The sequence below is a fragment of the Microcaecilia unicolor genome, chromosome 14 (genome assembly GCF_901765095.1).
Source record: "Microcaecilia unicolor chromosome 14, aMicUni1.1, whole genome shotgun sequence".
NCBI lineage: Eukaryota > Metazoa > Chordata > Amphibia > Gymnophiona > Siphonopidae > Microcaecilia > Microcaecilia unicolor.
Genome location: NC_044044.1, coordinates 33,481,192 through 33,495,678, shown reverse-complemented (window position 1 = coordinate 33,495,678; position 14,487 = coordinate 33,481,192). Strand labels below are relative to the sequence as shown.

Sequence of the window (14,487 nt, the reverse complement as noted above, 5' to 3'; positions counted from 1 at the left end):
TTCAAGAAGAGTGTTTTATTTCCAAACCAGAAAATACAAGTCCTCCCACTTGGAGGGGAAAAACCCAAAGCAGGTAGAGTGGGACACAGGAGTCAGATGCAGTCTCTCCTTTACCTGAGCAATGCTAGCAAAACTTAAACCTTCCCAGACCAGGGAAGGATTCGTCACCTTAGCCAGTATTACATGAAAGCCTGGGTTTAGTTCCACATCTTTATAAAAGAAATATATATATATATTAAAAAAAAAAAGAAAAAACAAATACAATACAGTAAATACCCCCCCTCCCCCCTCTCTTCTACATGCTGGCACTGTCCAGTGTACGGACAATACAGCAGGGAAAGGAAGTAAACAGAGGCTGCTCCCAGGCATTTTCTGTGTTCATCTCAGCTATAGGACACCGATAGCAGATCAGCAGTGCCAATACGGAGCCAGGGCAAGCTACTGCAACATCCCCTCTCTTTTTGAACCATGGTGGAAGGAGCCACACTGTTAGGTCTCTTTCAGGACATTGATTTTGGCACAGATTTTGAGCGCAGGGCCTAGCTTCATATTCATTGCAGACATGAGATGTTCCTCCTTAAGAAGTAGCAATGCCTGGCCATCGATCTCCTGTGAGCGAAAGTCCTCTGCTATCTCCTGACAGCCTGTGGGGCGAGAGGAGAGGAACATAGTGAGCACAGACGCTTGGCTTCCTGCACAGTCCTTAAGACTGTAGCAGTTGATGGGACTAGCCACAGGAACACAGGGTGAGAGATGCTGGCACTCAACAATGGTTAACTTGACATACGGGGGGGGGGGGGGGGGGGGGGGGGGGGGGGGGCAAGTAAACCGGAACACAAAACTGAGTTCATCTAAACAAAATACCTTTTGTATGGCTCCCTATTTCCTTGAATTTGTCCTCTTCTCAGCTACCCCAGCATCTCTCAAAAGTTAGCCATATTCCAGCCTTCACTCTCCCTTAAGACTTAACTTACTGGCCAAAGCTAACATATCCAATAGCACATGCCACTGGCAAGAATAATTTCCCCGTATAATGGCCTTGGTAACATAGGAATTACAGCTCTGACTAAATGAAAGGAACTACCTATTAATTTCCTTTCCTTGAGTCCTGCAAGACCAGTCCAGATGTGCTGGTTTATGCCACTTTACTAGCAGATGGAAACAGAGGACTGCAACTTTCCGTAGAAAAAGAAACCACTATGTTCCTCCCAGATGAAAATGAGGATGTAAGCTTTGGTGTGGTCTAGACACAAGAGGTATTCACCCTTTCCTCACCACCAAGATGAGCAAAGACATTTGTTCTTAGAGAAATGTGCAGGGAGACACTATTGGTTTTGGCACTACCAAGTACAAGAAATATCAACAGTGACTCTGAGTGGAACTGTGATCACTGCTTGAAGCTGTACCTCACGCAGAATTGTGTGCTGTGCCCTACCTTCACCTGCTGACCAACAGCCATAACCTACAAGTTCTGGACTGGTCTGGTGAGGACACTAAGGAACGTGGGGGCGGGGACGAAAAATGAACCAGCCATTTTGTAAATGCACCTGCTCCTACACCAGCCGCAGCCATGTGGCACCTCAGCTCACCACCTGACCGGTAGCTGTTAAGACCCCTAGAATCCTTTTGAGTTACAAAAAACAAACATACAGAAAGCCTGCATGAGTCACCGAGATCTGATGAAACCGTGTTTCAATTAATGCTTTCACAGTTAGGCTCTCTTCCAAGAACAACCAAGAGCTTAGGTAGATACATTAGCTTTTTCCATTCTAGATAGATTCCATGAGCCCAAAAATACCCCAAAATGCTAGCAATAGCTTGTATGGTGTTTTTACTCTTGAGGTACTAACCTTGGAGTGACGCAATGAATTCATACACCTCCTCCACGCTCCAGCGGTTTGGGTTACTGGACAGGAAGACAGGGTTAATACCCAGCAGCTCTGGGGGAGGAGGGGCGCTACAGGAAGCTCTTAGATCACGGTCCCCAACATGCCCAGCTGCCGGGGAGAAGGCCTCATCATAGCTGGAGTTATCAGAGCCTCGACTGGAATCTTCCTGAGCCTGTGGACAATTGAGAAAAAAAAAGAGAGAACAGCATCAACGCCATCCTTTGTCCAAGTAGGTCAGGTTGCACACCCTCAAGGTAGCTGCATCTGCAACAAGGCAGGCTCAGAACGCACTGTATAGACAACCAAATATTATACCAAACATGCACTTCAGTGCAACAGATACACAGATCTATTACATGTAATCCCTATATTTTCTCCTACCAGTAGACAGAGCCCAAGATGGGAGCTGGGCATGTTGTCTCTGAGACACCTGACACCCCCCCCCCCCCCCCCTTCCCCATAACACACAGAATCTATGGAAGAGACAATAGAAAAGCTGGCTATTATGAGAAGGTGCGTGTTGGGGAGTAGGGAGAGTCATTTTCCCTTCATTCTGGTTTCAGTTCATCTCAGAACTCCCCTCACCCTCAGACGTTTCCCCTGGATTTTGGCTCGTGCGATTTCGGAACTGCTCCGGCGTGGTCCACGGCGGCGGGCTCTGGCACTGTTCGGGTCTTGCAGATCCTTCAGTTTCTTTCGTTTTACTCGGAGGTGGTGGCTGCAACTGACGTTGTATCTGCAAAAGGAAAGCTGACAAGCTCATCGTAGCTCCTTGAGCGAGGGGACCTCTGATCCATACAACCTACTATTTTCATGTACATTGCACAGGTAACATCTTTGTGAAAAAGAGGACGCGAGGACTGCCATAGAGGGAAAGCAAAAAAGCATGAAAATGTAAAAAGCCCTTGTTTTAAAGAATAAGATACTGATTTATTGATATATTGTTAAGTTATACTGGCTTATGTTCTCAAATATTTCACCTGCAAAGCCCAATTAATGCAAAGAAAAACAAAGCTACAGCTAACACAGAAAAGTAAATACTGTAAAAACCAGAAGCCCAAATTAAAGCCAAGATTAAAGAAAGGAGCAGGATGTATGAGCCCAATGGCCTAGAAGTCCTTGAAAACAATTTCTGACTCCTGAACACGTCACCGTCAGAACCCTTCCCACCCCCTCCCTGGCAATATCTCCCTCTCAGTTGCCCTGTCAGCCCCAGCCAGCCTAAGGCAAGACTAGCAGCAGAATTACCCTGCCCCCTGCTCTCGCTCACCTTTTGGCACAGGTCATTGAACAGAATCTCTTGGAGCCACGGAACTGGTCAGACGGTGCATATTTTGAACAGTACTCGCACATCAACAGATTTGTCCTCTTTTCAGAGTCTGCAAGGGTGAACAGCGAAAGACGAGAGACAGAAGTGCATTCTATTTACTTACAAATAGACAAAAACATTAAAAAGTGCGGAGGGGAAAAGAGATCCCAGGCAGCGCAGCATAAGCACTACCTGGGACAGAAGCATGCGGGTCTCTCACTCACCCACACTGGATGCAGCATCCCCTCCCAGAGCTCTACATGGATTTTCAGAGACGGTGGAGGCTGGTCGTCCCTCTGCCTGTTTCTCAGAGTCTTTCAGCAGCTGGGAACAGCCAACCTGAGGCAGGAGAAAGAAAAGGATGTGAGCCATGACTAAAGACACAGCAGACTCCATCACCTCTCAGGCTGTAATGTTTGCGATCATCTCCATATACACAGAAAGCTAAGGAATTTTTGCTACACAACCTGTCAGAAAAAAAGGAGAAGAGGGGAGAATCCTGTGGGAAAAGGCCAATGATTAAGGTTCTTACTGGAAATGGCTCTGCCCCTTCTTGGATGACGAAGCCCTCGATAATGTGTGTGAGGATCTGCGGCTTCACGATGGCCTGTGGGGGCTTGGAGTCAGCATTCTGGCGGGAAACCATGCCAAGAGAGGGGGTGCAGGGCAGCGTGCTGACTCCAGTGCTCTGGACCACAAGAGGGCTGGTGGCAACGGCAGCTTCAGACCTCTCTGGAAGAGACAGAGATAAAATGAATTCCCCCGTATGCCACTCCGCTTGCCAGGCTTCCTAAGCAGAATGATCTATCTGCGCGTCCATTCCCCTATAATGACCCACTCAGCACGTCTCCCTGAAGAGTGATCTGCCGGCCCACCCAGGTGTTCATTCTCCCGGAACGACCATCCACCAGCTCACAGACTGGCAATATTTTTCCAGAGCCTAACGTTCCCTTGTTCAGTGGAATAACAGCAACTAATCATGCTGATAGGACAGAATCAAGCACAGGTTTCTTTGAACCCATGCACATACTTATTTCTCTCACCAGGGAAAACCTCCTTCTCCTCCAGGGATTTGGGGCTTTCGGTGCCTGGAGAGAGTTTTGTGGCCAAGGAAGCCATTGGCAAGACTTCCTCCTTTCCCTCTTCAGCCTCAGCCTTCCTCTTCACAGCCACGGCATGGGGTTTCTCCTGTGTATCAGAGAACAGAGGATGAGATGAGGGAACAGAACGTGAATGACCCCATCCAGACACTTCTGACTGGAGTTCCTTTGCTGCTGTCATTGTGAGGTGACTGCAGGTGAAAGAGATATCAATTTCCACCCTAATCCTGGCTTTAAACCTTGATCTGTCTCTGTTCCTAGCTTTACCCCTCACCCGCCCACTGCTGTCCAAGGCTTTACCCCTCACTCCACTACCACTGAGAATCTTCTGTCTATTCCAGTCTTTACCCTTCACCTCTGAGTTACCCCTCACTCCCCCACCGCTGAGGATAGTCTATGTATGTCAGGATTTACACCTCACCCCCCCCCCCCCCGCAAGCAGGATTATCTGTGCCCCTCCCAGGCTTTACCCTTAACTCTCCCACTGCCAACAATCCTCTCTTTCAGTCCTTGAACTGATGGTGATTTTAATGCCACCTCCTTCACGTGGAGGCTTCTCACTGTATCCAGCAGCCTTTGTTTATGCTACTCCTGACTCTGCTTCCTCCAGCGTCATACTTCTTGTTGCAGAAATTGCTCTCCTCTGAAACGCAACCCAGAGACCTTATGCTCACCTTCCCTCAGGGCATACACATCTCTGTAAATCCTCTCTACAGCAAAGCTTTAATTGAAACACGCTCTCTCTGTAAATTCCCAGAATTCTTCCACAGTCTAGCTAACCACTTCCTTCAGATCACTTCACACTCCCATGAGGGATTCTCTTTACCGTGACCAGAGAGGGCTGCATGAAGAACGGAGTTGTCTGCAGTGTAGAGGGCTGAATCGGGCTTCTCACTGTCTCATGAGCCATGGGAGCGGAGGCTGCCGGTATGGCTAGGCCTTGGGAGCAGCCAGCGGCCACAGACTGTAACGACCCTTGAACTGTACTTGGTCCTCCAGCCACAGGGACTTGTGCTAACCCCAATGCCTGTGCTGGGCCCTGCTGTCGGCCACCCACCACTTGCACAGGGATGTGTGGCTGGTTTGATGGCTTTCCCCCTAGTTGTGCAGGTAAGCTGGCCGATTGCGTCTTGGTTGGCTGCTTGGGTTGGATGGGTACGGGTGTAGGAGTCTTAGCCTGGCTTGGGACTGCTTCAGCCTGAGGCTGGATTTGGACAGCGGCCTGCTGAGACTGCACCATGGGCTGGACCACCAGGGTCTGAGCTTGGGGTGCTGGAGGCTGCTGCTGCTGCTGGGCCAGTTGCAGGTGGGTGGCTGTGTGAAGCAACTGGGACTGACGGTGCTGAAACTGCTGTTGATGGTGGATGGCAATCTGCTGCTGAATGACAACCTGCTTCTGCTGCAAATGTATCTGTTGCTGCTGCTGAATCAGCGAGTGAGGCTGCAGCTGTGTGTAGGTGGCTGTGGAGACAGAGAAAACGACAAAAGTGAGAGACAGCAACAGAGTTTGAGTGTGGAGACGAGGAAAGCATGAGGACCTGTGAGGGAGAGGAGGAGACTGTAGAGCTGAGCAGAGACTGGATATGGTCTTTCTCTGCTTCTAAGAGAATGTGAAAGAGGAAACTAATTTAGAAAAAGGGAACAGGGGAGGCAGCAGCTGGTCATACACAGGTCACTGATGAGACAGAAACAGCTTTGAAAGACAGCATGAGAAAGAATGTAAAGCACACAAGACATGGCCAAGGGGGTCCAACTAGATACAGAGAGAGAGAGAGACAGCCCCAGCGTGAGTCACACCCCCCAGAGCACAGTACGACACTCACCAGAACTGATCAGAGTTTGGCTGGGCGCCGGGGTAGCTGTCCTGGTGAGGTTCATGCCCACGCTCTGCCCAGCCTCACTCTCTGCTTTCTTAGCCCCATTGTCGATCTCAGTCTGGCTGCCCTGGCTGATGGTCACGGCTTGAGCTGTGGGAAGGGGCTGCACCACCCCGGTGCCCTTCCCCTGACAGCCTCCTGCAGGTTGGCTCAACGTCACAGCCTGAGCCCCTGCAGAGGCCCCGGCTGTCTGGCTGAGATTCAGAGACTGCCCACTGCTAGAGGCCTGACTCACAGCCAGGCCTTGACCCCCACCAGAAGCCTGGGGTAGGCCCGAGCTCTGACCATTCCCTGCCGCTGTGGCCTTCTGAGCTGAGCTTAGTAGTTGAGGGCTGCTGGTTGGGGGCTGCTGGCCTCTCACTGCCAGATTCTGCACCTGAAAGGAGTTAACAAGCAGGCTGAGCTAAGTAAAACTATTCATCCACTGTTACCAAGCAATACTTTCTTTTTATAAGGTACTGTCGGCATTCACAGGGCTATCAAGTTGCAAGGCTTACTCCTGGAGAGGGGCAGCGCTGGGCATGGCGGAATCTACACAAAGAAAATTACAAAAAAATAGAATGCAGAATTTCTAAAAGCTTGATACCCTCCAGCAGTCCCACCCCCTGCCCATGTACTCTCTGCTCTATCTCCAGGGTGGACATCTTCCAGCTTTCTTTCTCACAGTGTCTCCCAGCAAGACACTAGTTATCTCTCCATCCCAAACTCTCTCTAATCCCTCTCTCAGGCACACACATTCTGAACCCAGTCTTCTACCCCATCACACACACATATCCCCATAACTCCCTCTCAATCCTCCCCCCACCCAGCACATAGTCCACCATTGCTCTCTTAATCCTCACACCCTGCACACACACCCCCTATAGCTCTCGGGTGTGGGGGGGGGGGGGCGGGGTCTATGCCTCGGAGGACATATATGCTGTGGTAGCAGGTTGCAGAGTCCCCCAATGCACCTCCCCTCCTGCTCTCGTCTTTCACCCCTCCCCATCAATGAACACATATCTAAAGCATATTTTCATGGTGAGGATCTTGCTATTTCTTACATGGCTCAGAGTGACGCACAGAATATATTTGAAAAATCCATCCAAGGTGACACAGCAGTACTTCCTACCCCAAGGATCCTTCTTCTCTGCCACTCTAGCTCTGACAAAAGAATTTGAATTCAGAGCCAGGCAACAGAGGAGGAGATGCAACTCAGTGTGCAGCCACTTTCCTCCTCCTCTGTTTGTGGAAGAGAAAGAAGACAAACCATAGGGGAAGAGGGAGGCATCTGAGTAATGGAGAGAGAGCAACAGAGCAAGTGGTCACTTCCTCTTGGCCCCAGTGCAGAATTCCTCAGGGAGTAAATACTGGAAAGCCAGACAGCACTCAGCCTTTCAGAATTGTGCAAATAGGTCTTGTTAAACTGCAATCCTGAAAGCCAGAGTCAAGTCACATTTTCAGGCACAAGGTTCCTGCCCCAAACAAGTTAAAGGTCGCACTGTGAGAGGTGGTCACAGCGATGGGACTGGGAGCTGGGTTTGCAGGGCGACTCAAGGCATAAGCTCGAACACATGGCACACGTCCAAGAATGTGTTGACCGACCTGATCCACGTCAGAGTGGGCAGCCTGTGATTGTTGGGGAGCAACCTCCTGCTGCTGGACAGTGGCCACAGCTCCACTAGGCATCAGGATGAGCTGGGAGGCAAGGGGCATGCTGCGGCCCAGGGTGCGATTCACTTGCAGGAGGTTTCCTAGCTGCGGCTGCTGTAGAGGAATAGGAACAGTTACACGGCATGTTAGATGATGATCAGGCACACACAGGCTTAGTTAACTGGCTATGTTATGTTACCAGCAGCCTTTACTGGAGCTGCTGCAGGGCCCCGTCAGGGATGGCCATCTGGTCTGTGGCTCAAATTAAAATTCATAAAATAAAAATACTGACATCAGTATAAAATAATCACCTTCCTCCCCATGGTACCTTAAAAATTATTCAAAATACAAGCATCTGGGGGCCAGGAGTGGTGGGTCTCTCTTACCTACAGCTACATCCAGAAATGAGGGGAAGAAAGAAGCAGGAGCAGGCCTCTTACCCGCAGGTACATCTGTGCCTGGGACTGGTTGAGGGGGGGTGAGGTAGTGTTTCCAAGCAACACAGACTGCGTCAGTGTAGTGGCACCTGGTGAGCTCACACTCTGCGAGCGATTAATAAGCTGTGTGGCTGACGTGGTGGCCAGGCTCATCTGAAAAAGGTCAGAAGAAGCTGTTACTCCCAACCTTTCTAGTACAGGAGAAAAGAACCAGTTACTGTGAATCTGTATCTAGAAATGCCTGGTCAGTGGAGACCGGGTTTAGGAGGGAGAGAGATGAATAAAGCACTCACAGAAGCCTGGCTGGTGCTGGTTTGCTGAGGGGAGCTCGTATTTGGAGAACTTGCCTGGCGGCTGGCAGCAATGGTGGCCTACAAAAGAATAGAAGATGGCATTTATGCAGCAAGACATGCCTTAGTTCTAATCCCCAGCTCTGTCACTGACTTAGCTTGCACGTGGACTGTTCTGGAAAGGAGAGATAAAGTGACTCCTCTGAGGTCAGTCATAGGGAAGTATGGCTGAGAGCAAAAACACCAGGGACCGTGCTATATGGCTAAGTGCTTCTCCCTTGGGTCTCCTTGCTTCTTCTCTGTTCTTCCCTCTGACCTCCTCTCTAGTCCCTTCCCTTCTGGCCCCCATCCTCTGTCCTCCCCCCTGACCCTTGGTACGTCTGACCTGTTGGACGGCAGCTAGGCTGTGTAGCTGAGCATTGCTGAGTTGCTGCTGGAGCATGATCTGGTGGAAGTACTGAGCTGCATTTGGCTGCCGCTGCAGCGCCTGAAGAGCCTGAAGGGGAGAGGGGAATAAGACAGACAAGGATATGGAGCCACAGCAGAAAAAGTGACATTAATCAGCAGCTCAGGAAACAACACAGTGCCTGCTTTAATTAAGTGCCTTTCTCTGACACTGACCATGGGGCACACAATGAAGCTACTAAGTGGTAATTTCAAAACAATGTGTAATTAAACTCTGTGATTCACTGCCAGAGAATGTGGTAAAAGCAGTTAGCTTAGCAGGGTTTTAAAAAAAGATAATTTCCTAAAAGAAAAGTGGAGGAGTGGCCTAGTGGTTAGGGTGGTGGACTCTGGTCCTGGGGAACTGAGTTCGATTCCCACTTCAGGCACAGCTCCTTGTGACTCTGGGCAAGTCACTTAACCCTCTATTGCCCCAGGTACAAATAAGTACCTGTATATGTAAGCGACATTGAGCCTGCCATGAGTGGGAAAGTGCGGGGTACAAATGTAACTAAAATAAAAATAAGTAAGCCATTATTAAGATGGGAAAATCCACTGCTTATTTCTAAGATAAGCAGCGTAAAATCTGTCTTACTGTTCTGGGATCTTGCCAGGTACCTGTGACCAGGATTGGCCACTGTTAGGATACAAGGCTTGATGCACCTTTGTCTATGAGAACATAAGTGTTGCCATACTGAGACGGAAACAGACCAATCTACCACTTTTCCCTCTGTGCTGTAAATCAGTCCTATCTCCCATCCACCAGAATAAACAAAGGCCACACCTTGAACTATCCACCCCCCTTCAAAAAAAAAAAAAAAGAAAATCACGGTAAGTCACATGATACATTCCAACTGTGCCCCTCCTCCCGTCAGCACCTTACGAAGTGCAAACACAGCTACCCCCTTCCACCCTCTGTGGGACAGGATACTTACCTGTACGGCCTGGCGCTCATACAAAGACATCTGGGATATCTGGGGACGGGCACTTCCCCCCGAGCTCCCGTTGGAGGAGCTGGTGTTCTGCTCGCTCTCCGTTTCCATGCTGAACAGCTGACGGATCTCACACCTAGAGCGAGAAAGAGGGTTCACAGCACTTCTGCAGAGTTCCACAGCTCATGCCTTGACACCTCAGAGCTGGATTCTACCAAGAGACTCATTATGAAGCCTTTAACTGCACTCTGCCCTAGCTCCCTCCCCCTACCTAGCTCATTTGATTTACCTCCTGTACTTGTGCAGCTGTGGAGGTGCCATGTCCACTTGAACATGGAAAGAAACAAGGGTCAACGACCTTTTATAGGTCCAACTCAATGAATACATATCTCTGCTGAAATAAAGAGGCGAGTGTGGCAGATCCTTCAAAAGCTTGTCAAAGGTCTGACTGAAACCTAAATACTGTGACTTGTGATCATATCGAATTCCATCTGATATGGGTTATTTCATTTTACCTGCCTTGAATGGGGTATCTGGATGCTGAGACAGGGGTGGTGGCTGTTGTCAACCAGCGGGTGGAATTCTCCTCTCTCAATTATTTTCTGCTGGCTATATAATGCTTTTATTATTTTTAATGCAATCTGAAGTGGTGGTTGGTTCATCAATACTTTGTGTCGGATTTTATTGTTGTAATTTTTCTTTTTCTGTACAATTTATTATTTTAAATTTCTCCTTGTGACTGTGGGTAAGTCACTTAACCCTCCATTGTCCCAGGTACAAATAAGGACCTGAATATACTATATAAACCTTTTATGTAGTTGCAAAAACCACAGAAAGACAGTGTATCAAGTCCCATTTCCCTTATGACATCACAATATCAGACGTGAGCCAAGTATTGGGCAATCAAGCCATTGTGACATCACTGATGAGGTTGGCTCTTATTGGTGGAATGAGTGGAGGAGTAGCCTAGTGGTTAGTGCAGTGGACTTTGATTCTGGGGAACTGTATTGGGCAATCAAGCCATTGTGACATCACTGATGAGGTTGTCTCTTATTGGTGGAATGAGTGGAGGCGTAGCCTAGTGGTTAGTGCAGTGGACTTTGGTCCTGGGGAACTGGGTTCAATTCCCACTGCAGCTCTTTGTGACTCTGGGCAAGTCACTTAACCCTCCATTGCCCCTGGTACAAAATAAGTACCTGAATATATGTAAACTGCTTTGAATGTAGTTGCAAAAACCTCAGAAAGGCGATATATCAAGTCCCATTTCCCTTTCCCTTATGACATCACAATATCAGAAGTGAGCCAAGTATCGGGCAATCAAGCCATTGTGACATCACTGATGAGGTTGGCTCAGGCATTGGTGGAATGAGGCATTATGACATCACAGTATCAGCTCCAGTGGAGGAGTAGCCTAGTGGTTAGTGCAATGGACTTTAAGCCATTGTGACATCACTGATGAGGTTGGTTCTTATTGGTTGAATGAGTGGAGGAGTAGCCTAGTGCAGTGGACTTTGATCCTGGGGAACTGAGTTGGATTCCCCCTGCAGCTCCTTGTGACTCTGGGCAAGTCACTTAACCCTCCATTGCCCCTGGTACAAAATAAGTACCTGAATATATGTAAACCGCTTTGAACGTAGTTGCAAAATACCACAGAAAGGCAGTATATCAAGTCCCATTTCCCCTTTCCTTTATAACCAAGAGTTCTAAACAGTTTACAACTGTATACAATAAACTTTTGTTATGTTATGGTTAAAAGTCATATTTCTGGGACTCTCCCCCACAAACACACACAAAAACAATAGTGGGAGCTTTGTGTGAGTCATAATTAGCGGTTGCAAATGAATGAGCAGTTTATCTGCATTATGGAATTACAACTTCCCAGATCTTTTCATCCCCCACTCACCCAAGGTATTTTTTTTCCAATATATTTTATTGGAATTTTGCACAATAACAGAAACAAAGGAAATAAAAAGTAAGTACATAACAACATGACAAATGTCAGATACTGTTCTTCCTGATTTTTCTTTTAGTGCAGTGTAAGGCATCATATTTAGGATACAGAAGGATCAGCCGATTTATGTAAAAATATTGTGGTATTTGGTGGGCATCTGGGAGATTACGAGGGTTGGGAGTTACAATGCTGCTCCTTTTGATCTTGGGCAAGACACAACACAAACTTAGATTGTGAGCCCTCCTGGGACAGAGAAATATCCAGTGTATGTGCAAGTAACTCAGGTTGAGCAATATAAATAAATAAATATCTTCTTTTGGGGGGGGGGGGGGGGATGTATCACAATCCCCACTTCAGTAATAGTATGTCATTGATTCTCAGGGTGGGAAGTGGTTATAGTCTATATTCCTGGGGGAATGGGGTGTGCAGGATACATCATCTATTGTCGGGGGGGGGGGATTACATGGTTATATTATAAATTCCTGGGGGGGGGTTGCATAGTTGAACTGTATATTCCTGAGGGGGGGGTGCATAGTAGAATTGTCTATTCCTGGAGGGTGGGGGGTTGCATAGTTGATTTGTGTATTCCTGGAGGGTGGGGAGTTGCATAGCTGAATTGTATATTCCTGGGGGTGGGGGGTGCATGACTGAATTTTATATTCATGGGGGGGGGGGGGGTTGCATAGTTGATTTGTGTATTCCTGGAGGGTGGGGGGTTGCATAGTAGAATTGTCTATTCCTGGGGGGGGGTTGCATAGCTGAATTATCTATTCCTGGGGGGGGGGTTGCATAGTAGAATTGTCTATTCCGGGGGGTGGGGGGTGCATGACTGAATTTTATATTCATGGGGGGGGGGGGGGTTGCATAGTAGAATTGTCTATTCCTGGGGGTGGGGGGTGCATGACTGAATTTTATATTCATGGGGGGGGGGGGTTGCATAGTAGAATTGTCTATTCCTGGGGGTGGGGGGTGCATGACTGAATTTTATATTCATGGGGGGGGGGGGTTGCATAGCTGATTTGTGTATTTCTGGAGGGTGGGGGAGGGGCCACACGATTGTCTTTCCTGTTCTTTGGGGATCAGGGTTATATCATTGGGGAAGGAGTTAAATGCTTCTATTTTTGTCGGGGGGGGGGAGGGAGTTACCTTCTCCCCAGCGGGTAACCGGGCTCCGTCCCCTCCTCTTTCTCTTCTCTGGGCTCCTCCACCGCCGCCACAGCACCAGTCCACCACCACCACCACGTCTGGCGTCACTTCCGCTCCGCGGCGGCCACTTCCGGTCCTCCTCCTCCTCCTCTCTGGTTGCTAGGGAGACGCCGCGCGCGCAGGTGAGGCCGGGAAAAGAGTCTCGAGCGGCTCAGGAGGATGACATGAGACCCCGCCCCCTCCCTCCCTCCCGTCCCCGGGTGAAGCAGCTCCAGTCCGGAACTTCCCAACGTCCCACAGACAAATTGTTGTTGCTCTTTTTTCCTGCAAGAAGATTAATAACAAAGAAGGAAAAACTGTGTCTAAAGTCTTTGTTGGATTCTGTCCAAAATGCATTTTGCATAGTGCAAGAGGAAATGCATTTCTGCTCCTAGTCTGGGTTCAGGATCCTACAGATTTTGCTGCTCCAGCTGCTGTTTCTCCTTTTCCCCCAGGATTAAACACAGTTTTTCTGCTCATTCTTTGTTATTGAAGTCTTTGATTTTCTCTCTCTGCTTTTGCAAATGTGCATCTTTTCTCTCTGAAGTTTGCACATTACAGGAGGAAATGCGTTTTAGAAAGGATGCAACAGATTTGCAGCTGCTGTTTCTCCTCTTTCCCCTGCTCATTCTTTGTTATTAAAGTCTTTGATTTTCTCTCTCTGCTCTTTTGGAAATGTGCATGTCTTCTCTCTTTGCATTTTGCACAGTACAGGAAATGCGTTTTGGAAACGATGCAACAGATTTTGTTGCTGCAGCTGCTGTTTCTCCTCTTTCCGCAGGATTAGACACAATTTTTCTGCTCATTCTTTTGTGAGAAATCTTTGCATTTTGCACAGTACAGGAGAAATGCATTTCCCAAACAGCAGAGACAGAAGAAGATCAAAGATTTCTCACAAAAGAACGAGCAGAAAAACTGTTGGTTAATCCTGGGGAAAGAGGAGAAACAGCAGCTGCAGCAACAAAATCTGTTGGATTCTCTCCAAAATGCATTTCCTCCTGTAATGTGCAGAGAGAGAAGAGAAGTGCATTTCCCACAGAGCAGAGAGAGAAAAACAAAGACTTCCAGCAAAAGAATGAACAGGAAAACCTATGTCTAATCCTGGGGAAAGGAGAAACGGCAGACCCGGAACCCAGGTTATAAGTAAAAATTCATTGCATTTTGCACAGTGGTGTTCAGCGCTGCGTACGTCTGGTAGCGCTATACAAATGCTAATAATAATAATACCGGTGCCAGAAATGGTATTCGAAGCTGATGAGTTGGAGAAACTTAATGAATTATCTGTAAACCTGGAGGATGTAATGGGGCAGTTCTACAAACTGAAGAGTAGCAAATCTCCTGGACCGGATGGTATTCATCCCAGAGTACTGATAGAACTGAAAAATGAGCTTGCGGAGCTGTTGTTACAAATATGTAATTTATCCTTAAAATCGAGCATGGT

The 14,487-nt window shown here is 48.2% G+C and overlaps 1 protein-coding gene across 3 annotated transcripts; it reads right to left on the bottom strand.

Moving 5' to 3' along the window:
* Positions 1-13,108, bottom strand: PHC1 (polyhomeotic homolog 1). 3 transcript variants are annotated; one of them, XM_030187231.1, is made up of 16 exons: positions 13,008-13,108; positions 9,914-10,046; positions 8,920-9,030; positions 8,538-8,615; positions 8,248-8,397; positions 7,760-7,921; positions 6,423-6,551; positions 6,122-6,386; positions 5,125-5,759; positions 4,242-4,386; positions 3,731-3,930; positions 3,423-3,537; positions 3,160-3,310; positions 2,475-2,625; positions 1,851-2,061; positions 1-644 (listed from the first exon to the last, which is right to left on the bottom strand). In XM_030187231.1, the coding sequence occupies exons 2-16, from the start codon at positions 10,019-10,021 to the stop codon at positions 490-492; spliced, it is 2,766 nt and encodes a 921-aa protein (XP_030043091.1). In that variant the 5' UTR covers positions 10,022-10,046; positions 13,008-13,108; the 3' UTR covers positions 1-489. The 3 variants fall into 3 exon arrangements, with proteins under 3 accessions (XP_030043091.1, XP_030043090.1, XP_030043092.1); XM_030187230.1 differs by having other exon boundaries at positions 6,122-6,551; XM_030187232.1 differs by having other exon boundaries at positions 3,160-3,268; positions 6,122-6,551.
* Between the last annotated feature and the right edge of the window lie 1,379 nt (positions 13,109-14,487).

What these genes read in the sequence shown, in the direction of transcription:
- PHC1 (XM_030187230.1), bottom strand. Translation starts at nt 10,021, where the DNA reads ATGGAAACGGAGAGCGAGCAGAACACCAGCTCCTCCAACGGGAGCTCG. An exon ending in GCCTAGCTGCCGTCCAACAG is followed by an intron (nt 8,616 to 8,919) that starts GTCAGACGTACC and finishes ATTCTTTTGTAG; the next exon opens with GCCACCATTGCTGCCAGCCG. An exon ending in TCAATGACCTGTGCCAAAAG is followed by an intron (nt 2,626 to 3,159) that starts GTGAGCGAGAGC and finishes TTCCTTTTGCAG; the next exon opens with ATACAACGTCAGTTGCAGCC.